Source organism: Copadichromis virginalis, linkage group LG19 (assembly GCF_057382275.1).
Source record: "Copadichromis virginalis isolate Kocher_CV1m ecotype Utaka linkage group LG19, C_Virginalis_male_GT1.1, whole genome shotgun sequence".
NCBI classification, from domain to species: Eukaryota; Metazoa; Chordata; class Actinopteri; order Cichliformes; family Cichlidae; genus Copadichromis; species Copadichromis virginalis.
In genome coordinates this window covers 8064452-8076973 of record NC_140636.1, presented here as the reverse complement: position 1 = coordinate 8076973, position 12522 = coordinate 8064452, and the positions used below count along the sequence as shown (strand labels likewise).

At 40.2% G+C, this 12522-nt stretch overlaps 1 protein-coding gene across 1 annotated transcript in view; it reads left to right on the top strand.

Moving 5' to 3' along the window:
- The first annotated feature begins 518 nt into the window (after positions 1 to 518).
- Positions 519 to 12522, top strand: part of prkd1 (protein kinase D1) — a 75375-nt gene continuing 63371 nt past the window's right edge. The window contains exon 1 of the mRNA XM_085441167.1: positions 519 to 950. Coding sequence (XP_085297293.1) covers positions 711 to 950 — 240 coding nt within the window. The 5' untranslated portion in view covers positions 519 to 710. The remainder of the gene's footprint in view (positions 951 to 12522) is intronic.

Sequence of the window (12522 nt, the reverse complement as noted above, 5' to 3'; positions counted from 1 at the left end):
TTAGATTAGTATATCCAAAAATCTATTTCTCAACCATAACTGCATATATTGTTAAGAAATTAGTAGTTGAATACAGTAATAATTACTGGGACAGTAGATGAAGAGAGGATAGACGGAGTAGAGACAGAATTTGGGATTTTGAAAATCTGCAAATATCTGGATTTACATAAGTGAACAGAACGCACAGTCTCATCAGCTTCTGAATTCTAAACCTCTCCATTCATCCATCATTCATCCACCATCCCTCAGTCCAGGACATTTCCCTCTCTCCTCTCCTTTCCTTTACTCCCCTCCTCCTCCTCTCCAGCCACTGTTGACGTCCATGGCTCTGTCACCCGCATCACCGGTTTCCACGCTGCTCTCTGGTCCAGTCATGTAGTCATTATGGCTCTTCTAATTGCCTCTGTGTTCACACCCGCGCTGTTTGTCTTCTCGCGGCTCCCTTTCTTTTTTCAGTTAGTTTTATTTTAGTTAATCAGTCGTCTTTTTTGTCGGAAACTCTTTTTATCCTCTTGCACTTTTCTGACGCTTTGGGGAGTTCCGTGCGTCCGAGCCTCTCGCACCTCTCCACGGTGTAAATCCCTGCTCTGGCTGCTCCACCTGGACGTGTCGCTAATTTCCCTATTCATTCACCCGTGCGGTCGTTTCACGTCGTCGTGACTCCTAATTGTTTCTTGGCAGAGTTAGAAACCGGTGGTGAAAAGGCTCATATGAGTGCGCCTCCGCTGATCCGTGCGCCCAGCCCTCTCCCGTTCTCAGGGGGCACAAACAACACCAACACCGGCGCCGGGGGAGGGGGTGGTGGTGGTGTAGGAGGAGGAGGAGGAGGTGGTGGTGTGATCTCCTTCCACATCCAGATCGGTCTGAGCCGGGAGCCCGTGCTGCTGGATGCCGCGGAGTTCAGCCTCAGTCAGGTCCGGGAGGTGGCGTGCTCCATCGTGGACCAAAAGGTAACTAAAGAGTTTAAACCAAGTTCTAAAATCAAGTTCTAAAATCCTCTAAGTCCTGACAGAGTAATCATAATGTAAAGAAGTTACATTGGTGACATAAATCTTTCACGGGTTTAAAATTCATTAAATATAGACCATAAACACAGATAATTTCATTTCACGCTTTTCGTCTCTCTGATCTACTTTAAACTTGCCAAGTGTTTTGTTGAGGACCAAAGGAAGTGCAATAAGGAGTTTGGATTTTTCAGTGGGTTTCTTATTTGGGGGTTTCGTGACCTCACAGATGATGTCACAGTCCTCTCTGACCCAGTATATATTTTAGTTTTTTTTTTAAAAAAAAGGGAAGTGGACACTGCACTACAGTATTTAAAACGAATATGATCTACAGATCATAATTTTTTTCTTGAATTTTTAAACACTTTCTGGTTTGGTTTTCTTCCTTCAATAAAACAAACAAACAAAAACATTTGAAGGTTAATGTTGTAGGTTATTGTTTGTTTTAGTTTATTTTTTAATTGGGGGTGTCAGACATATATTAATCAAATTGACCCGCAACTGGGTACAAACCAGCCACTGGATTACTTTGCAAATTAGGAAGTCATCAATAATGAGTAGTCAGCCATCAATAGTGGGAAGACATCCATTTCTTAAATAAAATGCATTGCTATTCTTGGCACAGTGGTGCCAGCTTTCAGAACTACAGGTCAGACTCCAAAGAGAGATTTATCTCACATGTGTCAGATTTAAAAGGATTATTGAACAAGTTGTTGGATAGTTCTGGGAACTGGAGAGTAGTTCAGAAAGGGATACTGGTTATCAGAAAACTAGTGGATAATCTGTACAAGAGGAAAGAGAGTGTTATTTCTGGCCAATCTTAATATCGGAAGAATCTTGTGAAGCAATGGAATTGCCTTACTTGTGGATTATCCGGACATGAATCATGGAGGAGGTTATACGTTACAGGCAAGTATCCAGCAAGAAGAGACAAGTGGTGGTGGAGAGTGGGAAGGCAGGTCAGTGGGGTTGGAGGCTTGAGTGGAACTCACTGGGAATACAGGTAAGTCAGAAATCACATCCACAGAGTGAGACTGTGGGTGGTGTAACAATCTGTTGTCCTTCCTGGATGATAAGGAAATTCAGAACAGGTGTAGAAGGCAGAGAGAGTCATGCCCAAGGGTAGACCAAGGGAAACATTTACTCATCAATCCTGTATCAAGAAAAAGGATTAAAAAGTGAGTGAGATGAGCAGGGAAGGGCATTAATAAGAATTTACCAATTCCGATTCCGTTACGGATATCACTTATTGATTTAATTCTTTTACTGATTCTCATTAGGTTCTCTTTGGCTTTTAGACTCACCACCATCGCTAAGCAGCATCTCAAAGGCATTACAGTCATGCAGATTAATTGCGTGCTGTGTAGTCAAATGTTTGTGCATGTTGGAGGTATTTCTCATCTTTGTTGTGATCAGTGTTGGGCTCATCATTCAACAAAGTAATGTGTTACACATTACACAGACAGAGCATTCACATTCCCAACGCGTAACATACCGACGATTTGTCGCGGTCCAAGGCGTGTCATAGTAACGCGAAAGCTACCCCTCCGTGTCCTTATTAAACGCTCCAGATTCCTAATTGAAGTGAATAGAAAGCTGCTTCGTGGCTTTCTATTTGCTTCCTTTTTATTCTCTTGCCAGCTTTCTATTGCAACCCTAACCATAATCTTAAATTTATAGATTTATTCCAACCTGCTCTCATGCCTCAGAACGCGCAACATGCTGATGATTTGTCACATAGTGTCTGCATGTTACGTGTTGGGATGAAAACGTGTTGACACAGAACAGTTTTCTTAAAAAGTAATTCAAAATATTAATTAATTCCAGGAGAAAGTTTTTACACTACTGGTTACATTGAAATGAACTAAAACACATTGTCTCATAATTACAATTAAACACAGTCTACAGTACCACATATCAGCACAAATCTCTATCCTAACAAGGACACACATACATGATTTTTCTCTTAGTATTTAGGTATGAAAACAAAACCAACAGAACAAAGCAAACATGAAAACCAGCACAAAGATACTTTAAAACAATCGCCATGGTGATTCTATATTAGAAACAAGAACAGGTAGAAATGGAGGCAGCAGTCTGACTGCTCATCACTTCTTGTTCTTTCTTTTTTTCCTGTAGAAGTTCAGGGTCTGGCTGCTGAGTTGGCTTTCACTCAGCTTCAACATAGCTCTTGGCTAGTTTAACAATACAGTAGCACGTTGTTTATGCTTGCAAAGAGCCAAAGTTATGTTAGCAGCATAATGCAATTGTTTCCGTCCTGGATGTTAAAATAAAAGTAATGTTCATATGCAGGTGTTTCACCTCACTGTTTTTGCACTTTTTGTAAAATAACTTTTTGAAACTGAGAACTCAGTTTTACCCTTTGAGAATACCTTCAAAACTTATAGATGATGGTGCAACTGTGAAGGGCTTGAGAGAGTCAGAAAAAAATACTATGTCATCATAAAAAAACTTACTCTGTACCAGTTATTCAGCAGCATAGACCAGAACCTTAAATCTGAGCCACAACCCTTACCTAATGAGACTGAATCAAGCAAATACCAAAAGACTGAATATTGAAAAGGCAATCTCTAAATGATGAAATGGGGATTTTAATTTGAGAATAGAAGCTGGAATTCTTGAACTGAGGATCAATGAGAAGAAATCATCCAAGAGGTGACACACAGCTGGAAGCTTAACTTTATTCAACACAATCCATCAGAGAGTTTCAAAGACTAGGTTGAAAATGACGTCTTTTACACCTGAACATTAAAATAACAGCAAAGTAACATTTTGAATTCCAGAAGGATGCCACTGAGCCCAAGGAGCAAAACTGGCTGAGTGGAAGAGATCAAAGGTGAGTGTACGCAGTTTGGGTTCTCCATCACTTGAAGGTGAAAGTCGACGGCATTTAGAAAAGGCATAACTGCGTCACATCCATGTTGCTGGTAGATGGCCAAGGATCCGAGCTTCACGGAATTTTATGCTTTTCCTGTGGAAGGGGAGGTGATGCAGCAGACTTCCTGGTTCTATTTTGCTTGCACGTAATTGTTTTAGAAGGAGCAGAAACAGCAGGAATGGGGGTTTGTTGAGGAGGTGGACTGACTTGCAGTCCAGACTGAGTCATGTCTAATGCAACAGCAAGCTCTCATATTTTCTCATGCACTATGATCGGGCAAGAAGATGCAGAGAAGAGTACTTCTGATGGGACACAATACAGGAGCTCCCTCTACTAGAATTTCACACAGATGAGGATTCAAATGGCTCTGGCTGATCTTGATCAGGAATAGGTTCGAGGATGTCACTAAGAGGGGGACACATGATTAAAAATGTGATAGCATGACAAAAGAAACATCATAAACACCACTGCATGTATGAAAGGCAGAATGACAGAAGTGGTTTGTGATTTAAACCACACAGAAGTGAGTCTGATTGGCTCAGTTGAAGAAGAAGATGATTGGACTGGAACAACGATGCCAGTGTTGAGTTTGACAGTGTGGGAGAGCGGTAGTGATGTAAAGAAGCTGAACACCTAGGGAAGTGGGCAGATGATTGCAGAGCTTAATACTGAACTAACACATAGGCTTAGAATAGTAGAAAGGGGAATACTGTTGCTATGTCACTTTCCACACCTTTACAAATCAGTTTTTATACACTATACAGGTTTGTTTCCAGTACAGCAACTTTACCTCAGGAATGCTGACTAGTTGTGACAAAGCTTATATTAAGCTTTGTTATATACGTCAACAATAATAAGGATGGTGGTTTCCATTCGATTCTTTCACCAGCAGATGAAACAAAATTTGGCACAAAAGAATTTAGTATATCACCGAGGGTAATTTGTTTAAGTTAATTGCTGTTAAAAAAGATTTATTGTTGACAAACAGTTTCATGAATTGTTTGTTTTAAAATAACTGTATTGACAATGTATCAGATGCTCAAATAAGGCATTCGAATGTATCCATCCTCGCAAACATGGCTGCATTTTTAGACTTTTGATACAGTGTTTTTTATTTGTTACATGCAGCAGGAGATTTGAGGTGCAGCAGCAAGCCTTTGCTGTTGAACAGACTAACACATGAACACACAACATTTCTCTGATGGCATGCAGTGTGTTTAGCAGTTTTTCGCTCTATGTGTAAAGCCTACAGTATGTGAGTCTGGAAAGGAGTGTTAGTCAGTTGGTGACTCACTCTGAGGCTTGTTTCTCATTGGAAACATGATTAATTCTGCCTTTGTTCACTCGCTCTGCAGGGGTTTTTCTGTTTTTCTGGCTTTTGCTTTATGAACTGAATTGAACTGCAAAGCTGTTACCGAGCACTCATAATTAAACCACGCTGACACACACACAGACAGTGTCGATGTCCTTATGAATGTGATAGATGTCCTATTTCTCACATAGGCAAGCAGAGAGAAATCTCAGAGGAGTTTATGAATGCAGGCGTGTTTTTATTCTCTTATTTCCACAAATAACAATAATGTTGTTGCAAATTACTTTTTCTCTTTCTCCAACACCTAATCAAACCAACGTCCACTCCAAAAGCTACAATGTAAAACATCAAGCCCTTCAGTATCAATATAATTGCAATTAATGTCTATTATTTTATCTTAATTTTAATTTTATAAATGGGACTGGGTTATATATACCAGTGGCCCCTTAGCTGTTGTGCGTGTAGTGCATTCCAAAGTGTCGTGTATTGTAATCACATCACATTTTTTCAGTAATGCAGCACGAAGTTAAGTAATTACATTACAGTTAATTGTAACTGTTGACAAAAAAATTGTAACTGTTGACAGAAAGTTACAAAGTTTTTTCTTCCTGTGCACTGGGTTGTATGAGCTGAGCTACAGTTTTTGGGGAGTAGAGATACAGACAGTACTTTTATTTTTATTGCACAAAAGAACAAGAATGCAATGGTAAAGTGCAAACTGCCTCTAGGACAAAAACAATTGCATTGTGTTCCTAACACAATTCTTTGCAAACATCTGCGCAGATAGCATGCTAACAAAAAGCTAGTGAAAAACCTACAGGGATGTTATAGCTAAATGTATGCTGGCCCCAGCAGCCAGGAACTAAGGCAAATTCGAGTAATAAACACAGTGATGAGCAGTCAGGCTTGCAGCATTGTAGCCTCCATTTCTACCAGTAGAATCACTGTGGGATGATTTTTAACTGTGCATTTTGTTGTCAGTTTTGTGTTCATAGATAACAAAAACTAAAAGAAAGATCATAAATATGTCCTCGTTATTAATTATGTGACAATGGGTTGCAGGTCATTTTATGGAGTACTGTGGAAGTAATGTAACAGTAATAGACTTACTTTCACCAGTGAGACCCCAACACTCTGATCATTAGTAATAAACGTCCATAATATGAGAGTAATATGCCATGCACAATGACATTCTGTTGTGATAAAAATATGACTTGTGATAGAGGAACCAGTTGAATTTTGTGTTTTATTTCTATAGTGCATTTCATCATTTCAGCAGCAGAGTCACTTTATCAATTCAGTATTTACCAGGAATAATGTTAAAGTGGGAATACAATAATGGTCTTTTTATGTCTTAGGTTGATGTTAGAGTAAATAATATTTGTGGTGACTCAGGTCAAACGATTGCTTTTCTCTATTTTTAAGCTTGTTGAATGCGTGTTTTTAAGCACTCAGTTTATTTCAACTGACTAACAAAATGTTTAAGATGCTTAAGATGTGTAAGAAAAGTTAGGTTGCATTTTGCCATAGTTTTGGAGTGTAGTAGATGTTACCTTCCAGGTGTCTTAGAATGTACTTATGCCTTACAATTACATTACATTATATGTTCTGGCTATGTTAAATAGTAAAAATTCCGTAATAATTGACAGTGAAGATCTGATTTGTCTGCAAGCGCTTATTCAGATGAGTTCAGAAAGGGAAAGAGAATGTTGCTAGAACTAGGATCGGGTTAGAAGACCCAAATGCCATGTTGCAATACTATACAGCTATGGTAGCCAACGTTTCAAATGCAGATTTGACAGGTTTGTGAGTGTACACTTTATCCAAAACCTAGTGACGGTTTACCCATCTCTGCCAGTGGGTGGCTGTAACTCAGGAGGTAGAGCAGGTCACCTACTGATCGGAAGGTTAGTGGTTTGATCCCTGGCTCCTCCAGTCTGCATGTGTATGAATGTAGTTAGGAAGCACTCAGTTTAGAGAGATTGGGTGAATGTGGCATGTTGTATAGAGCACGTTGAGTAATCCAAGAGAGCAGAAAAGCGCTATAAAAGAATCAGTCCATTCACTGTCTGAACAGTGTTTTGTCATGTTACTTTTGCACTGTTATGTTCCGGTACATTGTTATTACATGGCTTGATTAAGGTACACATTAGGCTGACATCTGGGCCAGCACAGGGCCAGCAGTGTGTCTGCAACTGGCCCGTGGCTGCACACAACTTACACATGGCCCACATACCGCAAAGAATGACGGCCCTTTGGTGGCCCAAATCAGGGTCTGCCAGAGGTAGTCCACACATGGGCCGGCACAGGACCACCAGTGTGTCTGCAACTGGCCTTGTGCTGGCCCATGTGTAGGCCACCTCTGGTAAACCAGATCTGGGCCACCAAAGGGCCCTCATTATTTGCGGTATGTGGGCCATGTGTAAGCATATTGTGTGGGCCAGGTCTGGGTCATGCCAATTTTGCTATGTGGGATTTTATAATAATAATAATAATAATAATAATAATAATAATACATTTTATTTGAGGACGCCTTTCAGAAACCCAAGGTCACCTTACAAAAAACACAATTAATAAAAGGAACAATAGTCATAAAATACATAAAATAAGTTAAAATTACAAAACAGAGCGTGACAACAGATAAAATCAGCATTAAAGCGAATAAGCCAGTTTAAACAGATGTGTTTTGAGCTGTGTCTTAAATACGGAGAGGGAGTCAATATTTCTTAGTGCAGGAGGAAGAGAGTTCCAGAGCCGAGGAGCAGAGCGACTGAAAGCTCTGTTCCCCATAGTGATAAGGTGTGAGGACGGAACAGTAAGATGAATAGCAGATGATGATCTGAGAGTGCGGGAAACAGTGGTGATATGGAGCAGGTCACACAAATATGAAGGAGCAGATTTATGGATACACTTGTATGCAAGAAGTAAGATTTTAAAATTTATCCTGGCTTCTATGGGCAACCAGTGAAGCTGCTGAAGAACTGGGGTAATATGAGCACTTAACGGAGTGCAAGTTATGACCCGAGCTGCAGAATTTTGAAGAAGTTGGAGTTTATGAAGGGACCTTTTTAGGGAGACCAAATAGGAGGGAATTACAGTAATCAATACGGGATGTAATAAGACTATGGACAAGGATGGCAGACAATGTGCTTACACATGGCCCACATACCACAAAGAATGAGGGCCCTTTGGGGGCCCAGATCTGGTTTGCGAAAGGTGGCCCACACAAGGCCAGTTGCAGACACACTGCTGGCCCTGTGCTGGCCCAGAGCAGTTTCAGCTCTGGCCCTAAATGTCAGCCTAATGTGTACCTTAATTAAGCCATGTAATAACAACGTGCGTAATAGTGCAAAAGTAACACGACGAAACTCTGTTCAGACAGTGAATGGACTGATTCTTATATAGCATTTTTCGAGTCTCCCAGATTACTCAAAGTGCTCTATACAACATGCCACATTCACCCAACCACACACTTTCTCTTAACTGAGTGCCTCCTAACTACATTCACACTCACGACATGCAGACTGGAGAAGCCAGGGATCAAACCACTAACCTTCTGATCAGTAGGTGACCTGCTCTACCTCCTGAGTTACAGCCACCCACTGGCAAAGATGAGTAAACCGTCACTAGGTTTTGGATAAAGTGTACACTCACAAACCTGTCAAATCTGCATTTGAAATGTAGGCTACCATAGCAGTATAGTATTGCAACATGGCATTTGGGTCTTCTAACTAAAATAGGAACATAAATAGTGCATCATTGCCAGACCTGGCCCACATCTGGGCATACACCCTGCCATGACACTAGTCAGTCAGAGGTGACAGCTTGATGCCGGATCCCAGCCAGAGCTGTTTTCTATGGGCCTGGGCCACATAAACCAAACCATAATCGGGCCAGATATGGCATGCCATCGCATAAACAGTGGCGTCATTGCCAGACCTGGCCCACATCTGGCTGACATACACTCTGCCATGACACCAGTCAGTCAGAAGTGCCAGCTTGATGCCAGAGGCCTGTTTTCTATGAGACTGGGCCACATAACCCAAACCACAATCGAGCCAGATGTGGCATGCCATCACATAGACAGTGCCATCTATGCCAGGCCTGGCCCATATCTGGATGACATACGTCTTATCATGCCAGAAGTCAGCCAGCAGTGCCAACTTGATACCAGATTCGGGCCAGACCTACTTGCTATGTGGGAAGTTGTTATATTAGCATCAGCATAGCACCACAGTCTGCACAGTTTAAAAGTGATGTTGGTATGAACGTTTTTTTCAGTCTTGTTCAAAAACATACCATGCACTGTGGTCAATGGTAATGTAATGAACAGCTCTATGAACATTATGATATAGCATGCCAGAAAAGACTTTGGGTTTCACCAAGGATTGGTTTTCTTACCATATACCACAGACACACACACATGCACACACACACACACAATGGACGCACACACACGCGCCTCTGCCACTCTGTAACAATAATAATGAAGCCGAGTGTGCTGTGTTTCTGTCGGTAGTGGTTTCTCCTTGTTGCCTGGCAACTGATGATGATTGCAGCTGTGAAGTGTCCTTCTGAGGGCCATTATGAGACACACACACTTTGAATGAGACAGAAGATGAACAGATGTATGTGTGTTTTCTGTCCATGTCATTGTCCTCGCTCTTGCTCTCTTTCATCTCCTTACTTTTTATTTATCCATTCATGCCTCTTTATTCTTCCGTCTTCTCTTCATCTCATTTTGTCTTCCATTATTTTAAAAAATTTATTATTTTTTCACATTTGTAACCGATCATTCTTGTGTTTTGTAAAATTTAATTTTCACTATCAAGTAGAAATCTTTTAAAAAGCTGTTGGACAAAGTTTAACCTGATAATGTGCATATGCACACTGCCATGGGTCTGGTCTGATGCCCTTTTATAAAAAATAAATATTTTGTTTTTTGTTTTGTTTTGTTTTTTAAATGAAAATCATGCAGTGGTGCATAATCTGATTAACATATATTATTCATATTATTTATAGGCACGTAAGCAACCAAATTACACGTTAGACTATTTAGATGTCTCATACTTATTTGCTATTAAGTTTTAACTTTAAATTGTTTACAAAATTTACAAATAGTAATGCATTTAGACTGAGACTTTAAATCATTTTTGATAGCAGTCTTGTTGTGTTGTTAAGGAGCTAATTGTAGATTTTACTCACCTTTGCAGGAACATTAATTTTTATAAATACCACACATGTAGTTTTCTGCATTGGGTTGACTTTGAAGTCGAGTTCCACATATGGATTCAAGTTCCTACAAGTAAAACAAGTGCATGCACATTTGAAGATTATTTCATGTTCTGTTTTTATAGTGACAGCCTACTCTTGTCCTCATTATGTTATAAGGATGGATTGCTGTGTTTATGTTCAAATGTAACAGCATCCATGGGCTCTTTTAACACCCCCGTGTTCCTTAGCAGCACCATCACAAATAAAATAACTAAATAATATCAGTGATGGCTCAGTGACAGCAGGTCCTTAGAATTAGCTAACCTAACAGGATTCAGTTGATATTAATGTCACTGATCATTCTTGTGCTTTTTTCTTGTGCTGAGATAAAAATAGATACGTATTTCTATATTTAATTAAGTACATGCTGGACTAAAGGGTTTGCCCCTTTCTGGTACGGCTTTTTAAGCCCATCTGCCTAATCATAAAATCTTTACAGCACAGAGGCACGGTGGTTAGCACTGTTGCCTCACAGCAAGTAAGTTCTGAGTTTGACTTCACCGTGTGACTGGGATCTTTCTCTGTGGAGTGTGCATGTTCTTCCCATACTCTGACGTCCTCCCAAGTGGGGATAGGTAATTGTTGATTCTACATTGTCCATAGGTGTGATTGTGAGTGTGAATGGTTGTCTGTGTTATCCCTGGGTCACACTGGCTACCTGTTTATGATATACCCTGCCTCTTGTCTTATGGGCTTATGTCAATAACCCTGATGAGGATAACCTGAAGAGAATGGATGGGTTAACTGACCTCAGTTAAAATATATAACTGTTATTTTTAAGTAGACATTATATATTGATATATTGATTAGACAAGATGGACACAGTTTCCATTAAAAAAAAGATCTATCCATGAGTCCATGGATCGGATCCATGAGTTATTGTTTTTTAACCACTTATCCAATTTAGTCATGAGGGTCCTGGGCCCTTTTTCTGCTGTCATAGGGGAAAAGGTGGGGTACATCCTGGATAGGTAACCAGCTTATTATGGGGCATAGCTGAACCTAACTTACTAAAGTACTACATTCAGTATTTGTGACAAATTTTGGCCTATTGATTGATAAAACTTTTTGGTTTGGTTTTATTTTTGCTTTTTTGTTTAAACAGTTGAACCTACAACGGCTGTGAAAAACATGTCAGTTGCTGAAAAAGAACAGGTAGCACACTGCAGTGTTTGTTCCTCAAACACATCCAGCCTTTGTTTATAAAGTTATGAATGCAGTTGGGTTATTCAGGGTTACTGCTGCCAATGTGGACCAAGCTATGGGGTTGTATAGGGACTGAATGGATTGTAACAACAACCAAGACATCTGATTGTCCTGAAGTATCTCTCACAGGATCCCCTGAGAGATGCAGTCATATGTCCGCAAAACACATGCGGATTGGTTGGGCAAACGCCCACAAACACTCGAGAGGACACTGAGCTGGATCAGCATTTGACAGCCAGGATAAAAGTTGTATTGCTCTTCCTGAGTTCAAGGTTCAGCTAAGAGATGGACTCTCCTTTCCAGTACTATGACATACACCTTGAGGCTGAGTAGTGTGGTTTGGCAGAGCACACCCTCCAGTCCCTCTTCTTAAAAATGGGAACTATGACCTCAGTCTGCCAATACAGAGGCACTGCCCCAGATCTCCATGTGATATCACAAAGGGGTATCAACCAGGAAAACCCTAAAACATCCAGGACCTTTATGAACTCTTTAGAGTGAGCCTTATCCACCCAAGGGGTTCTGCTACCAAGGAGCAGTGTTGGTCAAGTTACTTGAAAAAAGTAATCAGTAACTAATTACCGATTACTCCCCCCAAAAAGTAATCCCGTTACTTTACTGATTACTTATTTTAAAAAGTAATTAATTACTTAGTTACTTAGTTACTTTTTAAAAACACGATTTACAACCTGAATAGGTGATAAAGCGATAGATCTTTCAGCCCAATTCTACTTTTTCTACATAATCCATCATACAAAATGTAATCAAATGGAAAAGTCCCTTTTTAAAACTTGTTTTATTAGTTTTAACTCGATATATATGATCCA